The sequence below is a fragment of the Maniola jurtina genome, chromosome 19 (assembly GCF_905333055.1).
Source record: "Maniola jurtina chromosome 19, ilManJurt1.1, whole genome shotgun sequence".
NCBI classification, from domain to species: domain Eukaryota; kingdom Metazoa; phylum Arthropoda; class Insecta; order Lepidoptera; family Nymphalidae; genus Maniola; species Maniola jurtina.
In genome coordinates this window covers 4421387-4447349 of record NC_060047.1, presented here as the reverse complement: position 1 = coordinate 4447349, position 25963 = coordinate 4421387, and the positions used below count along the sequence as shown (strand labels likewise).

Here is a 25963-nt window from a genome sequence, read left to right as displayed (position 1 = left end):
GTTGCAATTGGGATATGAGGCGAGGATACGCCCCGCGCGTCACCCGCGCTATCCCTAGGGTTGCCAACTCTCCCGGAATTCCGGGATTCTCCCGGAAAAAAGGCATTAGATTTTAAAATCTCCCGGCTCCAGGAACGCAGCTAAAATCTCCCGGACTGGCGAATGACCAGTGTGTGGCGAGGCGGTTGGGGCGCGAGCGCCACACTGTGATCCACTTCGCCCGCCCCCGCTACCTACCCGCTGGCGCTACACGCACAGCTTGTCCGTCAGTGTCAGTCAGTCACAAAATACTTTGTAAATATAGAAAACAGTCAGTCCAGACCATGTCCAGAGACATAGGTACGCCCGGACCGGTCGGCGATTTCGCGCCTAGTTGCGTAATCACAGCCAGATTTCCGTGCGCATTTTGTATTGTAAATCTTGTATGCGAATCCGAATACTGTTTTTGTTCCTGTTAGTCTAAATAAAGTGTATTGTTGGATTCGGAAAGCTCAACGCAGAAAACACTGCCGAAAAAGAGAAAAGTTAAATATCATAGTGGTAAATATATATAAATATATAGTCTTTGATGTGAACTGGTTGAGCGTCAAATATTATAACGAAAACGAAAATATAACTTTAAATAAAACATTTTTTTTTTATTAAGTTTTTTTACCTCCCGGATTTCTGATCAACTGAGTTGGCAACCCTAGCTATCCCGCACCGGGTTAGTGCGGGGACTGTGCCACTCTGATTGCCATCTCGACCTGTCGCATATTATACCTACCTATTCTATTTAAGCTGTATGAAAGATGAAACTAACAACGCACCTACAGCACAAATCGCTGGGTCTTGAAACTTAAATAGTGGACTATGACTTAAATCCTTCTCATTCTGAGAGAAAACTCGTCCTCAGTAGTGGGCCAGCGCTGGGTTGTGATAAATTAGACCTCCTCCTCCTCCTGTCTGTAGGTATGTGGCAGCTCTTTTTACGGGTTAGAACTATAAAAATCAGGTATTGCATATTTTATCTTTAACTAGAAGATGCCCGCGGCTTCGTCCGCGTAGATTTAGGTTTTTAAAGACCCCTTGGGAACTGTTTCATTTTCCGGGATAAAAAGTTGCCTATATCAATTACAGGGACGCAAGCTACCTCGGTACCCATACAAATCGGTTAAGCGGATGGGTTTTTAGGAATCCCGTGGGAACTCTTCGATTTTCCGGGATAAAAAGTAGCCTATGTCCGTCCCCAGGATAGCTAACCCTGTACCAAAACTCAGAATCGGTTAAACTGTTGGGCCGTGAAAAGGTAGCAGACAGACAGACAGACACGCTTTCGCATTTATAATATTAGTATAGATTCATGGTCTTGATAAAAATGTTTTTAATTAAATCCTAAAACAGAAAATTACCACAAGTTAAATTAACGTAAACTATAAAACGGCGAGATAGAAAAAAAATATTTGAAAATACCAATCTGTACGTAAAACAACAAAACCAGGCATGCATTGTTTAAACTGTTTATTCACGTGGTTTAACAATTTCGAATTCTTTAGAACACAATGCCAGGATATACCTGGCTCATACCATTGAGTGAACGGGCACATTACAGCATTATAAGAGAGGGAAGGATAAAGGTCTTCGCGCACTACTTAGTGCCGTATCAATCGTCGCGACGGCACAGTTACGAAATAGGGATCTTTTAACAGAACGAGGCTTCGACGTCTCTGGAAATGTTAGTACATTTGTACAGGAAGCCCTATTTTTCTTTATTTGATATCACTATAGCCCTAATATGTTATAACATTTCATGATAAACACTCTTATAAGTAGGTACATTTACAATGCATTTACATTAGTTTTTTTGTAAATCAATTATGTAAGCTAATCGTGTGATTAAAACTCACAGGTGTGATCGCGGCTTTAGATGCCATAGCATATTTGTAAAGAATGATATGGTGGGTATTGAGTAATACTAGGTACACACAAAATACTAAAGCCTGTGCCTAAAATTTTTATTTCATGGGGGCCAGAATTTCTTCCACGAGATCGTACTAACTTTTAAATCCAATATGTTGCTTGAGCACTATAAATCTTTGCTTGAACATTTCAAAGTATGATATTCGATTTGTCATAGATAGAACTGGAGTAATTTTCCATATTTACGGTTCGATCTAATGTACCGAGTTCCAGGCGATGATACATGACAATTGAACCCCGAACCAATTATATGGAGACAAAATAAAACATGCAAAATATACGTTAAATATTTATTATAAAACTTGAGCGCAGACGCCCATCAATTTATATTTGGATAATACAGTTAGATAATAAAAATAATTTAGATACATTTCATAATTTTACACAATTTAAAGTCATATTTCTAAGGGTCAGCGCACACTGAGTAGCAAAATGTTCGAGATGTTCTTTGCGGTCAGGCAAACATTCGAGCAGAGTCGTGGATGCGTGAGCATTCAATCTCAATCGATTTCACGGACGCTCGCGTGCGTTATCATCGCTTATGATACGGCCTTACTATCGGGATTCGGTAAATAATAATTCGCGATATCGTGAATTGTATGGCCAGCAGCAATCTTATCGTTTTCTAACCATTCGCGCTATTCCGAATGGTTGGCATAAATAAATCCCGCGGCTACTCTTTTGTTTTTCCACGATATATCTAATACACCACAGGGAGGACTATTCTATGTAAAAGAACGTCGCGTCTGCCAGCCGGCTGATTTGTCAAATTTATTTAAAAAGTCGCCGAACACGAATCATTCGCTGTAGACCGAAGAGTATGGCCAGTCTATTTACCGAACGCTAAACTTTCGCATAAATTATACGGAACTCGAACAATTTGCCGAATCCTGATAGTGGAGTTGTACCATTAGAAAATACCAACTTAGTTTGTGTTTTAATTTATGGAAGTAAAGATTTTTATGCACTGGGATATATTTTGTGGGTATGATGAATTAGCGTTTCGTCTGATTGCAAATAACGCACTGCGGAGTAGCGGCGATTGATCACAAGTGTCGATACACGCGTATGTTCGGACATATTTGAACACATGCCACTTAATTTTCTCTTGCACACTACTTCGAACTCTACTTGTGATGTTTTTTATTAACAATGAAAATGAGCATTTTGCTGCCTAGTGTGCGCTGACCCTTAGGCACATTAAAAATCCTTACAGCTTCTTTTCGTACTCGTGATATATCATGTGTAGTCCAGATATAGGCAGATATACTTATCTCGATTACACAACTGATTACAGTTTGAAAAATATATTTTTTTAAATAAATAAACGGTTCATCATAGATAATATTAGTAGTTCATAGTTTAGTTATAATAGGTATAAAAAGAGAGCGTTTTGAATTTTTCTCGCAAAATCATTTTTTAAAATGTTTTTTGTCAACTCTACCAAAAATATATAAGTATAAGTACTTTTTAGATTAATTAAGCAATTTTTTTTTATTTGGAATACATATACGTCATTATATAGAATCCTCTTCCCCTTCTTTAAGCTTAAACATTTTGCTCCAGAGGTTTTTCAATAAAGATTAAAAATATGATTTTGGCATAAGTGCGTTTCACTAGTGGTTGATTTCTGAAGCCTGAATGTAAAAACGAAAAATAGAGATTCCATTCCTTAAGTTAGTTACTTCACTGCAGTTGGCTTGTCTTGGAAAAAATAGGTTTTCTTCTTTTTTACATACGTTGAGTTAAATTCATCTCTGAAAAAAAAAAACAAAACGTTTTAATGAACCGCATTTAGTTTTGTAAGTTGGACTAATAAAACTGAAATGGGCATACTACAAGTACGCTAGAAGACGCGTGCTATACAAAATGACAGTTATTTTTAATGTTGGTTCGAAACGCCTCACCGAGCATATCGGAATTTAAGGGCCCGATTACACTTAAATGTTTATACGAAAAATTGAATTATTTTAAACATGCATTCAATTTGTGTAAGCTTGCCCTTATACTTGACAATGTGTCAAATAGTCTCTTCGTGTTGACAATAAGTTGACATGTTTTATCACTAACATTTAGCTTCGAGTAGGCTCACATGACGCTTACTGATATCAATGCCAAAATGGCGAAAATCAAATTGCTTCAAAAACAGACCAGCAATCGCAAATCCAGCGTACTTGTATTAATTAGTAGAGGTCAGTGATTTGTTAACATATAGGCAATACCAATGACCGAAACGATGATTGCATTTATACCTTCGTTTTAAGCAGTAGTCACACGGGATTTGCGTTTTTTTTCGTGCCTTTGGTTTTGTATGAAACAAGCAACACTGTGCATTGTAGACACAAAGACAAATCAAAGGCACAACCTTAGTGTAGTTTTGTGTGACTAGTGCTTAACTCAGGCACAATATAATCTACAGCAACCAATTCATCTAAAAACACTAGCATTACTAACAAACAATTGTGGTATGAATCAACAATCAAATAAAACTAGTCTATATATCTATTTGCGTAAAGCACGCCACTTATTATATTATAACAGTGCTTCTAGTTCTGCAAGACTATGCTAATCAAATATAAGCTAAAACATGAAAAACTATTTTTTTTAAAATAAATATTACTAATATAATAATCGATTGATGAAATATCATACTTAAGTTTTGCAGAACTATGCACTTACGAGAGAATTTAGTGTGTCTCCCTCCTCTTAAATATGTGCCAAATCCCGGATAAGTTTTTGTAAAACTTGTATTTTTCGTTATCCCTTAAAATATATTATAAAAAAAATTGAGGTGGATCGAATCGTTCTTTTTCGATTTTATTTTACGAAAATTTTGAGTATTCATGGATATAACTCGAAAGAAACGAATCGAACATAGCGGCGTTAATCATTCCCTCTCACTTACACACTATATCTGTGTGGTGTGGGAGTGAGATAGAACGAATGGCGCCGTTTCGTTTCAATTGTTTCTTGGAACGCGAAATTCAAACTTATAAATTCGGTCACCAATCCAGTTAAGCGAAGATTCATCGTTATTTTTTAATTTGAAACATATTAATTAAGGTGGATGCGACGGGTCTGCCCGCGAAATTCATATTTAATTTGGTTTTCGCAATTTGCAGTATCATCCTCACAGGTTTATATAAAAAATTTTACGTGAAAGGGTCCAGTTTAAGAAATTATAGTCGATACTCGAACTAATTTCTTTAACTGGACCCTTTCAAGTAAAGATTTTTTTTATAAACCTATGAGGATGATACTGCCACTGGCGCAACTAAAGTGCCATAAGCCTACTTTGTCGCATTAGTTTACAAATTGCGAAAAACCAAATTAAATTTGAATCTCGCGGGCAGACCCGTCTCATGCCCCTTAACATGTAAAATTGCATTAAGTAAGAGCATAGTCCGCAAAACTGTATTCGTAGGGCGTAACCTCTCGCATAAGGAACTTGAAGACGTTCGAGAGCACATTGTACTGGGCAACGTCCATCCCGTATTGGAATATGCTATTGGCGCAATAACCAGACATCGGTGCCACGCATGTATGGTATACTAGCAGTGCTAACATCCATGTCTGCTTTTGTCCGCTCCTTTTTAACTTCCTATCCGACAATGGGAGCAATGAACGTTGATTTCGCTTTGGAGTAATGTTTTGCTCAACAAATTCCTTTGGATTTTCTTCTAACGTTATCTCTGTTAGCGATGCTTCGCTTAGTTCCTGCGACGAGTCAACTCTGAACATTTTTATATAATTTACTACTTTTGATTTTGTACTATAAATTATACATTTTTTTACCAAATAAAATGTCTTACCGGTTATCATACATGGGAATCGGGGATGTTTCTGTTGTAGTGCTGGACGGCTGGAATTAAAGGAATAAAAAAATTATTTTGATGTTATAGTTATGTTACATCATGAGTCATGACACATTTATTTATTCAGCATTCCGATCGATTAATATATCGGTAAAAATATCGAAAATGACACTCATATCAATTAAAAAACCGCCAAGTGCGAGTCAGACTCGCGCACCGAGAGTTCCGTACTCAAGTATTTTTTCAACATTTTGCAGGATAAATCAAAAAATAAACCTGTTTTAGAATGTGCAGGTAAAGACCTTTCATATGATACCCCACTTGATTTATTGGTTATGTAACCACAAATTTACGGTTTTCGGATTTTTCCCTTTACTTGAGCTATAAGACCTATTTACCTGCCAAATTTCATGATTCTAGGTCAACGGGAAGTACCCTATAGGCTTTTTTGACAGACGCGACAGACGGACAGACAGACCGACAAACAACAAAGTGATCCTATAAGGGTTCCGTTTTTCTTTTTCAGGTACGGAACCCTAAAAAATACGACCCGGCCATCTTGGATTTCAAAATGGACATCATTTGTGGGATAGGCACCCCCGAAAAACCTCAGAAGTCACTCCCATATTATTGACATTATGGAACGGTCTGTCTGTCTGACAGCGCGGCAGCGATGCCGCGCTTCACGGCGCGAGTCGACGTGTCGCCAGTCGTGTCGTGAGTGGTCCTAACGGGACGAGACACTCACATTGTTCTCCTTGTCCTCAGCGTCGGACGACGTGCGCTTGTTCATGCACTGTAGCGGCTGGCAGCGACAAGTCGCGTCGCACGCCTTGTTAGACTTGACGCATCCACACATCTTGGTGGAGCACTGTCCGCGGCACGTGCAATGCGGCGCGCCGTCGCTGCCGCGCTTCACGGCGCGAGTCGACGACTCGATAGTCGTGTCGGGTTGTGTAAAGTTCCCCGTTAGACGGGAGCGTTGTGCCTGTAGACATAATACACCATAATAATGTCTGCTGTATAGCATGGTTAAACACTAAATTATAAACTTAAAACGTATACAAGAAGTTTTTATACAAGATAAGTTATATACGCCACTCATATAATTTTTTACAAAAAAACTAACAATACGACGGCCCTGTTGGATTTCAAAATTAATATCATTATCGTAATGAGAACCCTGAAAAACTTCGAAATGACAACCTTAAAAGATTTCTTAAAAAAAAAATATGTCACAAAGTTAGGATTACGCTGTCTACCTATAATCAAAAATCACACTAATATTATATAAAGGCGAAAGTTTGTGTGTATGTATTTCACACAAAAATTAATAGACGGATTTGGCTGAAATTCGGAATGGAGATAAAGATACCCTGGATTAACACATAGGCTACTTTTATCCCGAAAAATCAAAAAGTTCCTACGGGATTTTGAAAACCTAAATCCACGCGGACGAAGTCGCGGCGTCAGCTATTTCGTTAAATATAAATGTACATCAGTGACGCGGCTTTGCATTATTTTTAGTCTATTTCATAATAATTCATTAAAAGAAATGTAATACCTGTATACGTTTGAACAAAGGCGTCATCCTCCAGTCCGGGTCTTTGTTTTTGTCCTCGTCCTCTTCTTCCTCGTCAGAAGGCGGGAATTCTACTTGATTCTCGACGTCACCGTTAACGTCTTTCTTGGGGCGTTTCTTGACGTTCTTGTTCGCGTTCCTGAGCTCCTCTAACTCATCTATTAACCTTTTCTGTAAAAAAAATAACAATGATTGGTGTTGTGATAGGCGAAAAAGGTGTGAACTGCTGAAATGAATAAGTGACACCTTTATGCATGTAAAAAATTCGGTCATATATGAGTCGGATATATTCTCTCAGCAGTCTATTGTGTGCTAATGTCAGATAGCGCCATCTATGAAGTGATTTAGTAATTATATCTGTTTGTAAACTCATTTTTTTGTAATGTAACCACAAATGCACTGTTTTAGAATTTTTTTCCTTTACGTTGGCTATAATACATGCTTACCTGCTTTTCATGATGGTTTTGAGTCCTTTGTCTTGACAGACACGACAGACAGACGAGTATCCATCCTATAAGTGATTCTATAAGGGTTCCTTTTTTGCTTATGAGGTAAGGAACCCTAAAACTTTGCAATTTTTGAAAAGGGAGATCATTTTCGTAATCAATACCTCGGAAATTTCACTTTACACGACGTTGATACTTCAATCATTCAGTTTCTCTTTTTATATGAAATGATGACTCACATTCTCCTGCTCGACCTGCTCAAGCCTTTCTTGCTGCACCTGGATCATATTCTGCAGATGCTTGCACGCCTCGCTGCGGTCACTGCGCCCTACCATACCTCTCTGTAGGGCTACTAAAGCACTTATCTGAAAAAAAAAAAAATGGAAATTGATACTATAAGCACAGAGTATGGCTATATTACGTACAGTCTTTTTTCACAGGGAGTCGGCTTGCAACTTGGCCTCAACCGCGACGCGTTGCGAGCCCTTGTGAAAAAGCACCCCAGATAGGTTCGAAACTGGTTCGACTTAGGTCGAATAACCACGTGAGTACAGCCGAGAGCATCTGTAATTATAATAATAAACTAGAGGATGCCCGCGACTTCGTCCGCGTGGATTTAGGTTTTTAAAGATCCAGTAGGAACTGTTTAATATACCGGGATAAAAAGTTTCTTATGTCAATTATAGGGACGCAAGCTACCTCGGTGCCAAATTTCATACAAATCGGTTAAGCGGATGGGTTTTTAGGAATCCCGTAAGAACTCTTTGATTTTCGGGATTAAAAAGTAGCCTATGTCCGTCCCCGGGATATAAGCTAACTCTGCACCAATTTTCATCGGAATCGGTTAAACTGTTGGACCGTGAAAAGGTAGCAGACAGACAGACACACACACTTTCGCATTTATAATATTAAGTATGGATAATCAGAGTAATACGATTTCAGGTCGTATCATCTTACCCCCCGTCCACACACTGCCCGTGTGGCATGGGAAGGAGCGAGGAACGGAAGCAGAGACGTAGTGTGGCCGCGTTACTCGCATGTTCCTCGTTCATGCCCATCGCTCCCTATTTTGTCGGTAAGTACGCAATAGCGCGCACGCTGCCAGTTTCGACGTCCATCGCGTTGCAAAGGCAAGCGACCTAGTGCGGCGCGTCGCGATTAATTGCGCGAGTAGAGCAGTGTGTGGACGCACAGTTACAGCACCAACACATACCTTCTGTTCTTTTTCCGATTTCATTGAAACCAACCGCTGTTCGTATTCTGTCTTACAGCTGTCATACTCCATCTTCAGCCTGTCATACGACTCCTTGATTTCTTCGTACCGCGCTTGAAAGCCTTTCTCGCTCTGATTGCTCAGATCCCGTTTCGCTTCCACCACCAGGTCGAATAAGCACTTGAGAGCAACTTTGGCTTCAAGCATCGATTGTATATTGTCCCATTGCGTGCGGGATTTGTTTTCTGAAATTTAAAGATTCAATTGAAATTGAATTGAATTGATTGGTTTCTATTGGTTCAATTTAGACCTATTGAAAAATACTTGACTCAACTTCATTAACACAGATTTAGAATATTGTAATGTTTTCAATTTTTAACATCCTTTTTATAGTGCATCCCTATTCCCTGGGGACATGTTTTTTTTATACAATTAGATTTTTATGCCCTCAACATTTTTCAAAGAAATTGTTTGAACCTATATAACTCAACATTGTTTAAAGAAATTCTTTCGACAATGTTTAGTAAACATTTGGGTCAGGTTTAGTGAACTGAATTTTATAAAAGGTAGAGGTATCTACAATATAATGGTGAAGGAAAACAGCGAGGAAACCTGCATGCCTGAGAATTGTCTATAATGTTCTCAAAGGTGTGCAAAATCTGCCAATCCATACTTGGTCAGCATAGTAGACTACTCATATGGTCAAACCTTCTCATTTTGAGACCCATGGTCAGCAATGAGCTGGCAGGGGGTTGATAATGATGATGATGTTCAGGAAAAACCCCCTGATATTTCCCGACTATGAAAAAAACTGAGTATCATCACTTACCACCAGGTGAGATCACAGTCAAGGGTGATTGTATCATAATAAAAAAAATAGCCAATTTACCTTGATCAGCAGTCAGAATCTTCTGTTGCAGGTCGGATATTTGCGCCTTGCGTAGTGCGAGGTCGACCTCCAGCTCAGCGATCTTCTCTCTGGTTGCCTCGTCTTCCGATTTGTTGTGAAGAGTCTCTATCTGCTTTGTTATCCATGCCCTAATAATAAAACAGTATTTTAAAAAACTTTAACATATAGAACTTTTGGGGTATGCAGCATAAATAGCTCATTTCCTTCAAAGTATCATTCATTGATCAGTATCAGTAATTATTATCAGTAAGTATCAAGTATCAGATGAGTTTTGATCAATATAATATTTTATATTATATTAAATATATAGAGCCATATTTACCATCTAATAACCAACTAAATGACTTATATGGGGGTATGGTCCACCACCAAAAAGGGTCAGGATTTTTTTTTAATTTATTTGTAGCGGAAAATTGTAACAATAAAGAGAAAAAGAAAGATAAAGTGGACAGGGAAGCACTTATAAGAGATCTCTACCAGTGACCCTTGGCAGTGGGAGAGGTTGTTAAGGGAGAATAAGTACAACAAAGATAGGAAGTATTCATGAATAAAGTTTTATAGATATTATGTTATATTATATAATATACATGTTATTTATTTAAGACACCCAAAGATCAAGACTAAAATTAGACTATTAAAATTATATGATAAATATGGGTTTTAATATTTTACCTGTACTCCATAAGTTCATATAAGGATTTCTCCGCTTCAACAATGCTGAGATGCACTTCAAGCTCCTGTTCAATGTATTGTTGTATGGCGCCGGCCTTCACATTGCCCTTGGCGTTGCGTTTCATCGCTGTTGTCTTTTGTCTGTCTAGAGCTTCCTAAAAAGAAAACGAATCGACTTTGTGAAAAGCTGTTACTTTACTGTTACTACAAGAGTTACTTTACTGTTACTACAAGCTGTTACTACAAGAGCTTATTACAAGGTCATTCGGAAAGATGGTTATTGTATCCATTCTTCTTCTTCTTCTCTCTGGGCTGGTTTCCGCACTTAAACGTCAATTCAAATACAAGCGCTAACACACTGCGACGTCGCCGGCTACGGTCTGGCAACGCCGCTAATTTGGAGGCGTAGCCACAACTGACTAGCTCCTACGTGGAGACGAGATTCTCTGGCGAAATCTGGTGATAAGTCGCCAGTATTTTGTATACAAGTAAGGTTAACTGATCGCCAGGACGGACGCCCGCGTGCTTGTGTTCGCTACTGTTGTGAAGTTTGCTACTCATTTGGCAACCTTTGGCTACAGATGCCAGAGGTAGCCATGGCTACGTAGCCAGCAACGTCACTATGGCATCCCAGTGGCTCTAAGTTTTGGTCAGCTTGAAGACAGATGACATTTTAATACAAAATGGATATATCTCACCTTCAGCCGTTTGTTGACGGCCACGGCCTCCTCCATCTTGCGCTTGAGCACGTTCTGCTGCTTGGCGTGCAGCGATTCCATCTTGGCCATGGCAGTGGCGCGCTTGCGGTCCTCGCTGCGCAGGCGCAGCATCGCGCGCTCGTTGTCCGCCTTCCGTTTACGGAACTTCTTCCTTTCCTCTAACTTACCACGCTGGCTCAGTGATCGAAAGAGACCCAGAATTCGATCTCCAGGTTCTTCAGGACAGTTGCAAGACATGCAAAATGGGTATATCTCACCTTCAGCCGTTTGTTGACGGCCACGGCCTCCTCCATCTTGCGCTTGAGCACGTTCTGCTGCTTGGCGTGCAGCGACTCCATCTTGGCCATGGCAGTGGCCCGTTTGCGGTCCTCGTTGCGCAGGCGCAGCATTGCGCGCTCGTTGTCCGCCTTCCATTTACGGAACTTTTCACTTTCTTCTCGCATTTGACGAATTATTTTGACCTGGAAGAAATTCATAAAGCCAATAACTCAATGGGTGATGGAGAGTTTTTACGTGATCAAATTAGAAATGAGAAGAACCATACTGCTAGGATTCATACAGCGACATATCGCTGTATGAAGTACTCATAAGTGTCTACAGGATTTGTAATAATAACTTCAAAAGCAGGCCGAAAAATAAAAGCAAAAATAATAGTGTTTGACCTTATTTCAAATAAGTCAAATTTAAACTTATTGCTTAGGTGTTAAGTTTTCTGTTCTATTTTAATAAAAACCTGCCCTACTATTCTATCTCAATAGATTCATCGATTCGCCTGTCATGAAGATTTACTAATTCTATTACTAAGCCATACCTTAGTAGCTTTCATGGCTATCAGCTCAGCATTCAAGGCAGCTATCTTGCTCTCGTTCTTCTCTTTCATCTTGATGATGTTAGCTTGTTGTTGGCACTTCTTCTTCAGCTCCGATATCTGAGACTCCAGTTCCGAGACTTTGTTGCGGCGTTCGTCATGCGATGGGTCCTTCGTCTAGAGACATAAAAATGTTTTGGAAACGAGCAATTGAGGAGTTGGCGAACATAAGTGTTATTGCACGAAAAAAAGCAAAACACTGGCGTGGAAATTCTATTTCTGACTAGCCGATGCCCGCGACTTCACCCGCGTGGATTTAGGTTTTTCGAAATCCCGTGGGAACTCTTTGATTTTCCGGGATAAAAAGTAGCCAATGTGATAATCCAGGATATTATCTATCTCCATTCCACGGCCAAATCCGTCTAGTAGGTTTTGCGTGAAGGAGTAACAAATATACACACACACACATACACACAAACTTTCCCCTTTACAATATTAAGTGTGATAAGTACCAACCTTAGTCTGCTTTAATTGCTGCATGAGTTTCTCCTTCTCTTTCTCCAACTGTGAGATCCTCTCTTCATTCTCTCGCAGGTTGTTGTTGCTGTCCATCATTTCTATGTTATGTGCTCTCATAGCTTGCACTACGGATGCCTTGATGGCTATAGCACGGTTGAGCTCTTGCAGTTCTTGGTTAAGCGCGACCTTAAAGCAGAAGCAAGTTTGTAACGATGGGGCTGGCATATAGGTCACCTTTAAAGTTGGCCTAAAGCTCCTTAAAAATATCAGAATCAGAATAAAAAAAAAGCAGATGCAATCTTTCATACAAGGAACTAGAACTACAAGTGCACATGATAAATAGTGACTGTGGCTAGTGCACGTTGCACAACAGATCGCATCTAAGTTTAGATTAGTGCACAAATCGCGACAGATATGTATCGCTGTCCATTATTTCTATGTTATGTGCTCATAGCTTGCACTACGGATGCTTTAATGGCTATAGTGCAGTTCAGTTATTGAATGAATCCTTACTGAATGGGGGTCTACATGATAAAGAAAACATGGACATCTTATATTTCTAGACCCAACAGTTTTAGTTGTATGTGGTCAGTCAGTCAAATTTCTTCTATTATGTATATTATTTACCTGTCCCATAGCTCTCTTCTCCTCCTCCATAACCGCCTGGTCTTCATTCAGCTCCTCAACTTCCTCAGATTTCTCACCATCTTCACTCTTGACAAACGACAACTTGATCTCGTGATCAATCAATTCTTCCTCCATCTTGATATTAACCGACTGCAAGTCTTCCAAACGAGTTTTGATATCTTTAAGGTAGTCCATAACATGGGTTTTCTGACTGTTATCATCTTGTAGTGCATCTGTGGTGCTCAAGTTCTCTATAGTTTGATTGCACTGTTCTGTCAGTTCATTTAATTTCCGTTCTATTTTGTCCTTGGCCATTTCAGCCAGCAGAGCCTTTTCACAGAGATTTGTGTTTTCTATCAACATGTTACCGAGGTGTTGGGTCACTTGTTTATGCTTTTTGAGGAGCTCTGCATATTTTGCTCTTTCTGCTTCGAGTTGTTCCTGTAACTGCTCGTTAGAAGCTGCATCTGCTTCACTGATTGTGGGTATTTTCCCAACTAGTTGTAGCCTGAGGTCATTCACTAATTTATTCAATCTGTGGAGAACGAGAGGTTAATGTGAAACAAAGAAATACTAAAAACAAATTGGAGTGGGTCACTGAATAAAGTTTTATCTACCATAATTTGAAGTACATGAAGATGGACCATTCATCTGAGGTGGTATTTTTAAGAGTAGTATCTTGTTTGTAACCATCTCTTACCTAAGAATCTCAGGCATTAATGTCCTGATTGACAATAATAAGTTTGTTACGGATGCATCTAGTACGATCCGCGTACTGAAGGACGGGTCTAGCACGATCCGCGAACCGATGGATGCGTCTAGACCAATCTGCCTATTAAAAGATGCATCTAGCATGATCTACCTACCAATGGATGCGTCTAGAACGATCCATGTTCCGAAGCGTGGATACCGTTTCATCCAAATTGTAATCAACTGTACTCACGCACAATACCATAAGCCCTAATTCACACGAGCATTATAAAAGTGTCGCGTTAAAACCCGGCGTTGACGGGTATTAACATTGTACGCTTTAAAAAGCGTTGACGTGCGAACAGATACTTGGGAATGCATTTGTTCTATTTGAACGCTTATTTAACGGGCGTTAAAAAGCTCACGTATGAATGAGGCTTAAAAGTATGCACATCATCTCTATCTTACCTCAGAATTTCAGCCGCTCTAGCATCCTGGTTGATGATAGGTTTGTTACGGATGCGTCTAGCACGATCCGCGTACCGGAGTGTTGATACCGTTTCATCCAAATTATAATCAGCCGGGCTTACGCAAGCTACCATTAGAGTTAACGAATTACCACCGAGACTGTCTGCAAGGAAAAGTAATTTGAGGTTCAGCAAACTTCAATAAAATGCCAATTGGCACGTAATCCAAACTCATCCATCATCATCATGATTAACATTATAGAGAACTCTTAGGTAAGTTTCCTCACGATGTTTTGCTTCACTGTTAAAGCAACTGATAATTTAATTACTTACTTAAAAGTTAAAACACACATAGTTAACTCCGAAAAGCCAGAGGTATGTACCTGGGATCAAACCCCCGACCTCCCGGACAAAAACCGTAGTTTTAACCACTAGGATATACTTACTAAAAATCTGAAAAATACTAACACAAGTGTAAATTAAAAATTTATAACACCCCCGACAAGTGAAGGATACAGCAACTAGAAAAGAGCTGATAACTATCAAATGGCTGAACCAATTTTCTGGATTATAGCTAGGAACACTCGATCAAGCCATCTTTCAAACAAAAAAACTAAATTAAAATCGGTTCATTAGTTTAGGAGCTACGATGCCACAGACAGATACACACGTCAAACTTATAACACCCCTCTTTTTGGGTTGGGGGTTAAAAATGAATACACATTTGCTTACCTTGCAACAGCCTCGTGAGTTTGCTATCCCGATAGCTAATAAAGCTCCTATTGGTGCCGTCTCCCAGTGCTGATATGACGTTACCCAGGGCCAGCAGACCCTGGTTGATTTTCACACCCTCTTTCAATCTTTCACCCACTGCTTTAGTCTTCTTGATGCGCTCTGAACCGGCCAGATCGACAAGATGAAACTTTGAAGTGGTTGCTAGGTTTCTGTAACAAAAATTAAATAATAGCATGAAACGGATGGAGGCATTTAATGTAAATAAATTTGATTAGTATTTTAATTTTGGGAAATGATTGTTTTTATATTGATCTGAAAGGATACCACATCATCACATGCCTTCTTCAAAACAAAGTTTGGCAATCATCATCCAGAGAAACTTCTCTGTCTAAAGCCGCTTCTTTTAATTTTGGGTAACTAAGTCCTGTCCACAAACTTATTATTATTATAACAAAGGATACTAATAAAATATATTCCTGACCTTTTAAAGTTTCACCGTGATAGCCACACACATACTAGTACACATTGCACATGACAGATCACGACAAAGTTGTGACTAGTGCACATTGCACATGACAGATCGCGACAAAGTTGTGACTAGTGCACATTGCACATGACAGATCGCGACAAAGTTGTGACTATTGCACATTGCACATGACAGATCGCGACAAAGTTGTGACTAGTGCACATTGCACATGACAGATCGCGACAAAGTTGTGACTATTGCACATTGCACATGACAGATCGCGACAAAGTTGTGACTAGTGCACATTGCACATGACAGATCGCGACAAAGTTGTGACTAGTGCACATTGCACATGACAGATCGCGACAAAGTTGTGACTATTGCACATTGCACATGACAGATCGCGGCAAACTTTTGACTAGTGCCTATCGCACATGACAAATCGCGACAAAGTTGTGACTAGTGCACATTGCACATGACAGATCGTGACAAAGGTGTGACTAGTGCCTATCGCACATGACAAATCGCGACAAAGTTAAAACTAGTGAAAAAAGTTTAGAGAAAACAGCCAACACTACTATGAGCTTCTCTAGAGGTCACGCCGCCTTCGCACAGGTGGGCTTACCTATTCTAAGACTAAATACAGCTCGATTACTTACTTATCAGTCCGGCTCTCCTTAGCTATGACGATGGTGAAGACGGCGTGGCTCCGACTCGAGGCTTGATTCATAGCGGTGGAGCCCGTCACGCGACCGATCGAGCCTTGCTCTAGCGCCATCATCGTCTCCATGGTCGATGTTACGGGGAGCTCAGTTATACCTGAAAATAATTTTCTATTATCTAATAATACCATCTTTGAAATCCATTGAAGACTAACATACTAACAAACTAACACTAACTTGTTGATCTATTTACTAAAATGACTAACGAAAAAAAAAACCCGGCCAAGTGGGTGTCAGACTCGCGCAATGAGGGTTCCGAATTGGGTAACATTTTGCACGATAAATCAAAAACTATTATGTATAAAATAAATAAAAATCTGTTTTAAAATGTACAGGTAAAGCCCTTTCATATGATACCCTACTTGGAATAGTTATCTTACTTTGAAAATTAAAACACATTTTTTTTAATGATGTAACCACAAATTCGGGGTTTTCAGATTTATTCCTGTACTTGTGCTATAAGACCTACCTACCTGCCATATTTCATGATTCTAGGTCAACAGGAAGTACCCTATAGGTTTCTTGACAGACAGACAGACAACAAAGTGATCCTATAAGGGTTCCGTTTTTCCTTTTAAGGAACAGAACCCTAAAAACTAAATACATGAAGTTTGTAAATATATAATAAATTAGAATAGTCATAATATTTTACCTGGCAAAATAACACCCTTGTTGATATCCTCCCTTATTTCTATAATACTGTGCCCTCTCTCTTTTCCGGACAGCAAGTCGTAACATTGCTCCTGGTATAGCTCCATGAATGATACGCTCACTTTGAAGATAAATTTATCATCATGCGTCTCTATGTATTCAAATATGTCTGCTACAGCTTGAGGAATTACACCTATGGAGAAAAAATAGAATAAGGGATTGAATACAATATTTATATTCAATCTTAGATTCAATATGTAATCTTAGATTTAATATTTAATCTTATTTAAAGATTTAATGTGAATACTAATATTAAAATGCGACAGTGTGCCTGCACGCTTTTTTTGGCCCATCCGTTAATTGGTTTAACCAATTTTGACAAAATTTAGCACAGATATAGCTTGCGTTCTGAAAATGGACTTGCTTTTTGTCCCAGAAAATCTTCAGAAAGACTTCCCACAGGATTTTAAAACCTAAATCCACTTAAATTAATTCTCTGACATTATCTATTTGGTATAGATAATTTCATGCTCCATCCAACTTTATGCTGAATCAGTGGGAAAGGCATCCTGAAACAGTTGTTGATACTTTTCTTGTAAAAGTGATATTGATAAAAAAAAATTTTTTTTATTAGGCTCTCCGGCATCCCTGTTCAACTTATAACCGCCATACCATATAGTTTAACTTCGATTTTGGCGGGAAAATCAAAACAATTCCCACATGATTTTTGAAAAATTAAAACTTATGCATATGAACTCAGGGGTTTATCTACTAATAAATAAAGTACCAACCAGGTGAAATTGACAAACCTAGTTTAGTGGAATCACCGTCAGATCCAGAGTAATTTGTGCCCATTGTGTATGTTTTTCCTGAGCCAGTCTGACCGTAGGCAAGTATTGTCACATTATAGCCTGAAACATTAATGAAATTCTTAATAATTATGATAATGAAAACTTATCTATCTGTTTACTATACCTAAGTTATTAAACTATTGCAGTTATTGGGTGTTTCTAAACAATCCGCTGAGCATACCAGGAATTTAAATCAACAATTTGTGTCAAATGGTCTTCTCATTACTAACATTTAGTTCTGAGTACACCTTATATTAACGTTACTGTTGCTATCAGCGCCCAAATGGCGAAAATCAAGTTGCTTCAATAACAGGTCAGCAATCGCAGGTCCAGCGTGTATTAATAGAGGTCAGTGACTTAATATTCTCATAAGTATTGATGTGAATAAAGCAATACAAACATATTCTCCAGAAAGTAGATGTATTGTTCAGTAAGTGGTGACAAGTACTATACAATGGCTGCAGCCAGATGTAACCATAACTACATCAGACAGATGAAAATTAATGCAATAAGTGAGTCATTGATATTGTTAAGAAACAAGAAAAGAAGAACATTTTAGCTACAATAATATGTAAAATTATACCAGATCACAAGAGTTAGAAGAATTGTCAAAGTCAAAATCCCTCAGACACGTATGGGGCAATGTGCTTCTTTATTTCTAATTCAAACCAGTAGAATATGAACACAATTCCTGCATCAGCTTTCTGCTCTACTTTCAATATAAGTACCATCAAGTCAAGATTGAATAGGTATACAGCTACACAGCTGCATTATCACTTGGCAGGTCCAATTGCAGCCAAGTACTAGTCCAATAAATTAAAAAAAAAGCAGGCATACACTTGTATAAGAAGACGGGTACTATACCTTGAAAAAGTCTACCAATGAGTCCTTTAACAGCTGTGTCATAGAACTCCTGTTGAGTGATGTGTTGTGCGAACACATAGTTGTACGTGAAACACAGGTCTTTTATCTGCACCTGAGGGTTTCCAGGCACCACTTCGATACATTCGTCGCATCCTCGGTCTATCTCAGACTGCATCAAAGGCCTAATCCTCAGAGCAACCTGCACTGTGTCTATAGTGGCTTTGTTATCCGTTTCTGCCATTCTGACCGAAATCTAGTTAATCTCGGCTATAACTTATCTTACGTCTTGATATTGAACTATTTTTCACGTCTTTATACACATGACCAACACATGACCGTTACTCAGGAAAACGTCAGCATTTTCTTTTCTTTGTAACCGGCCTGTAAGTTTATTTCCTAAAAATTAAACAGCTATTTTTGAATTCGGGTGTATGAAGTTTAAAACTTTAAAGTGAGTTTTTTAAAGCCAAAACGGTTGAGTACTTACAATAATTATTAATTCTAAAAACAATCTTCCGTTTCGTATACCTGTAGTTCCGCTTCGTTCAAACTCAAAGTTCAGGGTAATAGTTATTTATAAATCACTTAAATCACAGTCTCGCTAACTATTTAGGTATATTAAAATCACATACACAATCATTTCATGAGTTTAAATCTAAATTCCAATAAAACTTTATTTCAAATGCAAACGGTGAGTTTTTTAATTATTGAGGTTGCCCTATACAAAAATATTTGAAAATGACGCTTGTACACCATCACAGTAGCTGGACAGTATCATAAATAACAGCGTTGCTGTGCTCTGCACACGATGTTAAGTAACTACAAAAAACCAGCCAAGTGCGAGTCAGACTCGCGCACTGAAGGTTCCGTACTCGGGTATTTTTTCCATCATTTTGCAAGATAAATCAAAAACAGACAGACAACAAAGTGATCCTATAAGGGTTCCGTTTTTTCTTTTGAGGTACGGAGCCCTATAAAACACAGCGCCTTTTTTGAAGTTGGTTAATGAAGGTGGTTCAGGATCATCTGATAATTGATACAACATGAGTACAACAACATCGACATTCAACATAATACTCATGCTGACTAGACATAATTTAGACCAGACGCACAACTTGACTCTTGATGATGAATCTTAACGTGTAGAGACTACGCCAGTTGCTTGTGGTCATCTGTAAATACTGAATTGCGGACTATTGGTTGCTCGTCTGTGATACGGACTATTATTTGACGTTTTAGTTGTCAAACGCACGTCAAACACTTAAAAAGCGAGCGAAAATTCTAGGAAAATTCTTAAATTTTTCAAAACAACTCTAAATAGCGCAATTTAGAATATAAAAGTGTACTTTAAATCGAATAAACATAGAGTACTTGTGATAAGTGACCAAACTAGCATAAGAGTTTATATTTGCAGCTAACGTTACGTAGCAATGTGAAGTGTAATCCTTGAGAAATCGAGGTGCGCCATGCCATCCAAAACTAGAGGCCGAGCAGCAAAAGCTTCTAAAGAAAACATCAGTGTCGTGAAAACTAAGTCAAAGGCTAAAGTATTGAAAGAAAGTGTCAGAAAACCTTTATCGGATAAAACAAATTCAGCATCCGACGATAACGCATCAGTTGTGTCTGACTCGAAAAAGCCCGTTGTTAGTGTACCCGATAAACAAATAAACGATGATTGCAATGGCATTGTGAAACGATCTCGGCGCGCTCGACGCCTTCCCACACGGTATAAGGAAAATAATGTCTTGAAAAATCTATCAAACAGCTTGAACTTGTCAACATCTCACGATGTCCCAGCATTTAAAACCCCTTCCCCAGTACAAGAAAAAAGTAAAGTTACTGTAAATAATACTCAGCCCACAAAGAATCTAGCTACAAAGGCTACTGTTTTGGCTAAGAAGAATACCTCACCCGTGAAAAAGGTACAACTTACACCTACAAAAAATCCTGTTGAAATACTACATAGTAATTTAGTAAAGAATAGACCGAAGAGGATTTGCCGACTACCAAGCAAGTATGAAGACCACTCTATTAGTCCTAACAAGTACATACCATTACAGCCTATCAATGCCAGTACACCTTTTGCAACAAAATCTAAGAAGGTTATTAACAGTGCTACAACCAACATAAGTGCCATACAAAATATTTCACCAGTAAAACTTCCTAATTTGACATCAACAAATATAAATAAACGAAATACTGGAGAAAAAAGAGCCACACAAAATATTGAACCTGAAAAACAACCTATTTTAGTTACTAAAAACAAAAACACTAACAATAAAATTATTGAAGAAAGAAGTGAACCTGAAAAACGTCCTAAAAGAGCTACAAGAGCCAAAAAGATAAATGATGAAAATAATGATAATTTCATTGACTTTCTACCTGATTTGCCGACAAAGAGAGCAACCAAACAAAAAGCTGTGAGCAATGGCATAAGACAAAAAGCTGTGGCAGATTCAAATAATAATGCTAAGAAAAATAATAAAGCACAAGAATCCCCACCAAAATCACCAGGAAAAATATTTAAATCAAGAGAAATAGGTTTAAACAAAAATACTTCATTAAGGTTACTAGATGATAACAAAAATCTGTTAAAGAGAGACTCGAGTAAGTTAGATGTGTATGAATTTACATTTAATCCAGATGAGGAACCTTCACCAGCAAAGAAGAAGAAGAAGAAAGCTGCTCCAAGAAAACCTAAGCCTAAAACTGTACCTTCAAAGAGTAAGTATGACAGGAATCTAGCAAAAGCTCTAGCTGCTTTGAGGAATACTGTTGCCACAAAGTCCTCTAATACTCAAAATGGAGAAACTAACAAAAATGGAGAAGTTGCAACAACTATCAAAGAAAACATTAATAATGTTGATGCTAACTACATAAACACACTTATAAATGAACAACATTTGAGTGTAGATAAAGAACAGAGTATTGTTAACGCAAAGAATTATAATTCTGTAAGAGTGGAGGACATAGCTCGTGATTTTCAAATGGATGAAGATGACCATGCCATTGATTACTCACCTGTTCACTCTCCGAGTCGGCCGAAAACTCCTTCAAATGATGTGCAATGTAGTGTACAGGTTGTCCAAACTCCAAATAATTTAGACCCTCTTAATTTACGTGATGACAGTTTCTTTCATGAAATACCTGTAGCCAGCAGCAGTATGAATGTATCCGTAAGACATCCTGAAGCAAGTCCTTGGAGGGCTGAATTTGGTAGTTTACCTATAAAGTGGCAGGTTAACACTTACGTCAAACCGAACATGACACCAGCGTTTGAAAGCTCATTCATTAACTTTAATGATGATAATAAAAAGAAGCACGTCTATACAAACATTGTACCAGAAGCAAATGATCCAATACCTGAGGTTGATAATACTACAAATTTGAAACAGACGAGTATAATTTCCTTTATAAAAGAAGTTGTAGAGAGAAATGCAAATAAAAAGAATAAAAAATCAACACCAGTTAAAGCCAATTCTCTATTCGAAGATTTAGCAAGCACATCTGTTGTCAATTATATGACTCCTAATAAAGAAACTCCATTTAAGGATAATAATATTGTTAATATAACTCCAGAATCAGAAAAGCAACATAGTAAATGCATCAGTTATTCATCAAATGAAAAGGAAAATTCAGATATCGTTAAAACACCAAAAGATTTGAACAAGAGTGTAGATAAAAATAATACATATTACGGTTTTGATGAGGTTGAGGAGCAGGAGAATGTTTCTCCTGTCAAGATAAACAATAGAGCTAAATCCTTACGATCTCGCACAAGAGGTATTCTTCAAGAAATAAATGAATATAAAGGTCCAACTCGAGGACATATACCAGTTGCAGCAAAATCAAATAGTGTAAATAGAAATGAAATGAAGTCGGCAACAGAACCGCCTATCTTTCCTGAAGTTGCAGCTGATGGTAGCACAGATACAGCCAATGTACAAGAGTCATGTGTTTCTGAAAATTTGGACAATGATGATCAATCGGTACATTTGTTTGAAGATATAGATTTGTTGTTTATTCACCATCCTAAGGTTAGTAGTTATTGTGTATTTTACAAATAACTTTTTTGCTAGTTTAATGAATAAAATGTACTACAAAACACTGGTCTGACCAAAGGCTGATTTCTAGAGAAGCCAATTGATTGATTGGCCATCAACATAACCTTTTGGTGAAGCTGAAGATCTAAGAAATCCTTGAAGATTGGCTGGGTGATGCAACTCAATTGCAGTTCGGTGATCGGTGATCTCTAGAAACCATCAGCTTCAGCTAATAACTTCAGTCCATTTTGGCTGAAGCCAAAGGTCTAGCCAAAAATACTTTTTTCATCAAGGTGTGGTCAAACACTACGAATAATTTAAATTAGAGAATTTAAATAATTCTAAGTAATTCACAAACATGTAAGGTACAAAACGTAGTGTAAACAAAAATGGATTATGTTAACAAAAGTGTGTAATTATTTTATATTTACAATTTTCAGCCTAGTCGAAAAAGTTATGGGAAAGCCAAGAAAGTTACATTTGTCCAGAAACCAGTGGTTGGTTCTGATGACAGTTCAATGAGTGATCAGGATATTGGAGACCGGAATGCCTCAATCTCAAGTGAGGAAGACAACTTAGAGGACCTGTCATTCAAATTACCCACAGAGAGACCTAAAAAGACAGTCAAAAAGAGGAAGCCCAAGAAAATATTGTCTAAAAAGGAGGTAAGAGGACTATCTTCAGACAGATCGACAGGCCAATCCATGTGGGGACGCCCCGCACAGCGCCCGCGCTACCCCTCTGCTGCGAGATAGCGCGGATGGTGTGCGGGGTGCCCTCCCTCCACGACTCACCTGATACCCCAATTGCCATGTCGGCCTGTCGCGAACTTATCTATTGTCTACTTGAGTCAAATTAATAAAAAAAACCCGCCAAGTGCGAGTCAGACTCGAGCATCGAGGGTTCCGTACTCAAAAACTATTAAGCATAAAAATAAATAAAAATCTATTTTAGAATTTACAAGTAAAGCCCTTTCATATTACTTGCCCCACTTGATATAGTTATCTTACTTTGAATCTTAACATACATTTTAATTTTTTTTTTCTGTTATTTAACCACAAATGACGGTTTTCAGATTTTTTCCTTTACTTGTGCTATAAGACCTATCTACCTGCCAAATTTCATGATTCTAGGTCAACGGGAAGTTTCCTATAGATTTTCTTGACAGACACAAAAGACGGACAGACAGACAACAAAGTGATCCTATAAGGGTTCCGTTTTTCCTTTTGAGATACGGAACTCTAAAAAATAAATACATAGTTTCGTTTTATTCTTTTAAGAGAATATAACAAAATAAACTCGGAAGTCAGTTAAAAATTATAATATTGTTTCAGGAAAAGGAAGTAGAAGCATGGGCAGCCGGCTTTAATTCAATGTGCGAAGATATTGATGGCTTTGACTTGGTTGTTGAAGAATAAGTGATTTAATTAGATTATATTACTTCTTCTTCTCTATGGCTCTTTGTACTGCAATTATGTGTTTACAGAGATTATGCTTTAATTTTGTATATCATTAATGATGTTTAAGTTAAAGATATTTTTAAGTCTATATCTAAGTTTTATTATTAAGGTCAAATTAAGGTTAAGGAACAAATAAGATCAACTTTTACCTCTGTTTTAAATATGTTGGTTGGACTAAACTTTATACAAATAATAATATTATTTATTGTTTATTTTTACTGAAGCAGTGTAAAGACTCAATGGACATTGCAACAAAGTGAAGTGGCAAGTCTTTTAACAAAAGTTACAAGGTAAATTGAACACTAAAATTGCATATTGTAACAAGTGTAAATTAAAAATTTATAACACCCCCGACGATCCAAAGTAACTATTTGAGTTTTCCAAAACATCATTTTCAAAATAAATAATTATGTATTTAGGCAACGTCCATCTTGACAGCTTGACATTTGTCTATTGACATAATATTATGAAACTAACGGTTATATAACCTTCTTTTCTACAAGAAAACTAGAAAAGAGCTGATAACTTTTAAACGGCTGAACCAATTTTTTTAGATTATAGCTAAGAACACTCTCGATCAAGCCACCTTTCTAACAAAAAAAACTAAATTAAAATCGGTTCATTCGTTTAGGCGCTACGATGCCACAGACAGATACACAGATACACAGATACACACGTCAAACTTATAACACCCCTCTTTTTGGGTCGGGGGTTAAAAAAATGTAGAAATCTAAATGTAAAAGAAACTAGAATGCGTGTCGATTTGTTTTTTTATTTATTAAATTTGTTACAAATTGGTACAATATAACAATATTAAAATGGAGACAAAGTTCAGTTTACTTTGCATCAGATTAACGCGTCAAGTTTCTTGGACAATGTACACTGGTTCTTGAGCCTTACTCAGATGGTAGGTATGTGTTAGATGTTTGGCATATCATTTCGAATGTCTAAACCTAACAGGCCAAGGCATAAGCTCTGGGACTATTTATATTATTTTTACTATGTCAGTCCAGTTTAGTGTTGCCATTTTATTTTATTAATAAGCAAGTACAGAACAGAATCGTGTTTTAAAACGGATTTTATTTAAGCTATAAATGTTTTATTTTAAATAAATAAGTGTTTTGACTTTTAACAACTAAAGCCATCAAGTTTATTTATTGTGTCAGTCCATTTACAGTTTTGTGTTGCCATTTTATTTTATTATTAAGTACAGGACAGAATCTTGTTTCAAAACGTATTTTATTTAAGCTAAAAATAATGTTTTATTTTAAATAAATAAGCGTTTTAAGTTAGTTAAGTATATTATATTTCAAACTAATTTTTACGACGCGGGAATTTCGTCTTGTACAATTTTTCCGGATTTAATTTAAATAATATTTTAATAATAATCTCATTTTATGCATGACATTAGTAAATTTAATTTTTAATTTTAAATATTATTAATTATTGTGTGACTCTTAAAATTTTAACAATAGTTTAAAAAGTTGATTTAAGTATTGTAAATTTTTATTCATGTGCGTTCTTACGTATGAGACTACACAAAATGTAAGTTTACAATAAATATTAATAACTCGATTTCTAATTTTTCAAATAAATAGTTTTATTTGTAAAAAAATCCATATTTATATAAGCAAATCTAAACGGAAATATTTATACCGATGGCAGTTTGAGTAAACCATCGCAGTAGATTATAGATATGCGAACGTAAGCCGTAAGCCACCCTTTATATTGGAAATAGATGATA

General features: G+C 37.5%; 2 protein-coding genes across 3 annotated transcripts; one reads left to right on the top strand and one right to left on the bottom strand.

Annotated features, from left to right (window-relative positions):
- Positions 1 to 2235: 2235 nt before the first annotated feature.
- Positions 2236 to 19429, bottom strand: LOC123874745 (chromosome-associated kinesin KIF4-like). Of its 2 annotated transcripts, XM_045920231.1 has the most exons (20): positions 19204 to 19429; positions 18717 to 19112; positions 17811 to 17912; positions 17003 to 17194; positions 16288 to 16447; positions 15160 to 15371; positions 14429 to 14591; positions 13271 to 13805; positions 12641 to 12829; positions 12128 to 12301; positions 11574 to 11777; positions 10598 to 10752; positions 9905 to 10053; positions 9016 to 9260; positions 8042 to 8167; positions 7339 to 7527; positions 6523 to 6762; positions 5772 to 5821; positions 5392 to 5692; positions 3633 to 3716 (listed from the first exon to the last, which is right to left on the bottom strand). In XM_045920231.1, exons 2-20 carry the CDS (start codon positions 18955 to 18957, stop codon positions 3711 to 3713), a joined length of 3633 nt encoding a protein of 1210 aa, XP_045776187.1. In that variant the 5' UTR covers positions 18958 to 19112; positions 19204 to 19429; the 3' UTR covers positions 3633 to 3710. The 2 variants fall into 2 exon arrangements, with proteins under 2 accessions (XP_045776188.1, XP_045776187.1); XM_045920232.1 differs by lacking the exon at positions 5392 to 5692 and having other exon boundaries at positions 2236 to 3716.
- A 540-nt stretch (positions 19430 to 19969) lies between these two features.
- LOC123874747 (nucleolar protein dao-5-like) lies at positions 19970 to 24537 on the top strand. Its single transcript, XM_045920233.1, has 3 exons — positions 19970 to 22753; positions 23200 to 23424; positions 24094 to 24537. Exons 1-3 carry the CDS (start codon positions 20183 to 20185, stop codon positions 24175 to 24177), a joined length of 2880 nt encoding a protein of 959 aa, XP_045776189.1. The 5' UTR covers positions 19970 to 20182; the 3' UTR covers positions 24178 to 24537.
- The last annotated feature ends 1426 nt before the right edge of the window (positions 24538 to 25963 follow it).

Excerpts from the sequence above, each read along its gene's own strand:
- LOC123874745 (XM_045920231.1), bottom strand. The coding sequence starts at position 18,957 with ATGGCAGAAACGGATAACAAAGCCACTATAGACACAGTGCAGGTTGCT. Across the intron at positions 12,830-13,270 it reads AGAAGAGAGCTATGGGACAG|GTCGCGCTTAACCAAGAACT; the intron begins GTAAATAATATA and ends TTCTGCTTTAAG. Across the intron at positions 9,261-9,904 it reads GATTCTGACTGCTGATCAAG|AAAACAAATCCCGCACGCAA; the intron begins GTAAATTGGCTA and ends TTTAAATTTCAG.
- LOC123874747 (XM_045920233.1), top strand. The coding sequence starts at position 20,183 with ATGCCATCCAAAACTAGAGGCCGAGCAGCAAAAGCTTCTAAAGAAAAC. Across the intron at positions 22,754-23,199 it reads TGTTTATTCACCATCCTAAG|CCTAGTCGAAAAAGTTATGG; the intron begins GTTAGTAGTTAT and ends TACAATTTTCAG. Across the intron at positions 23,425-24,093 it reads AAATATTGTCTAAAAAGGAG|GAAAAGGAAGTAGAAGCATG; the intron begins GTAAGAGGACTA and ends ATATTGTTTCAG.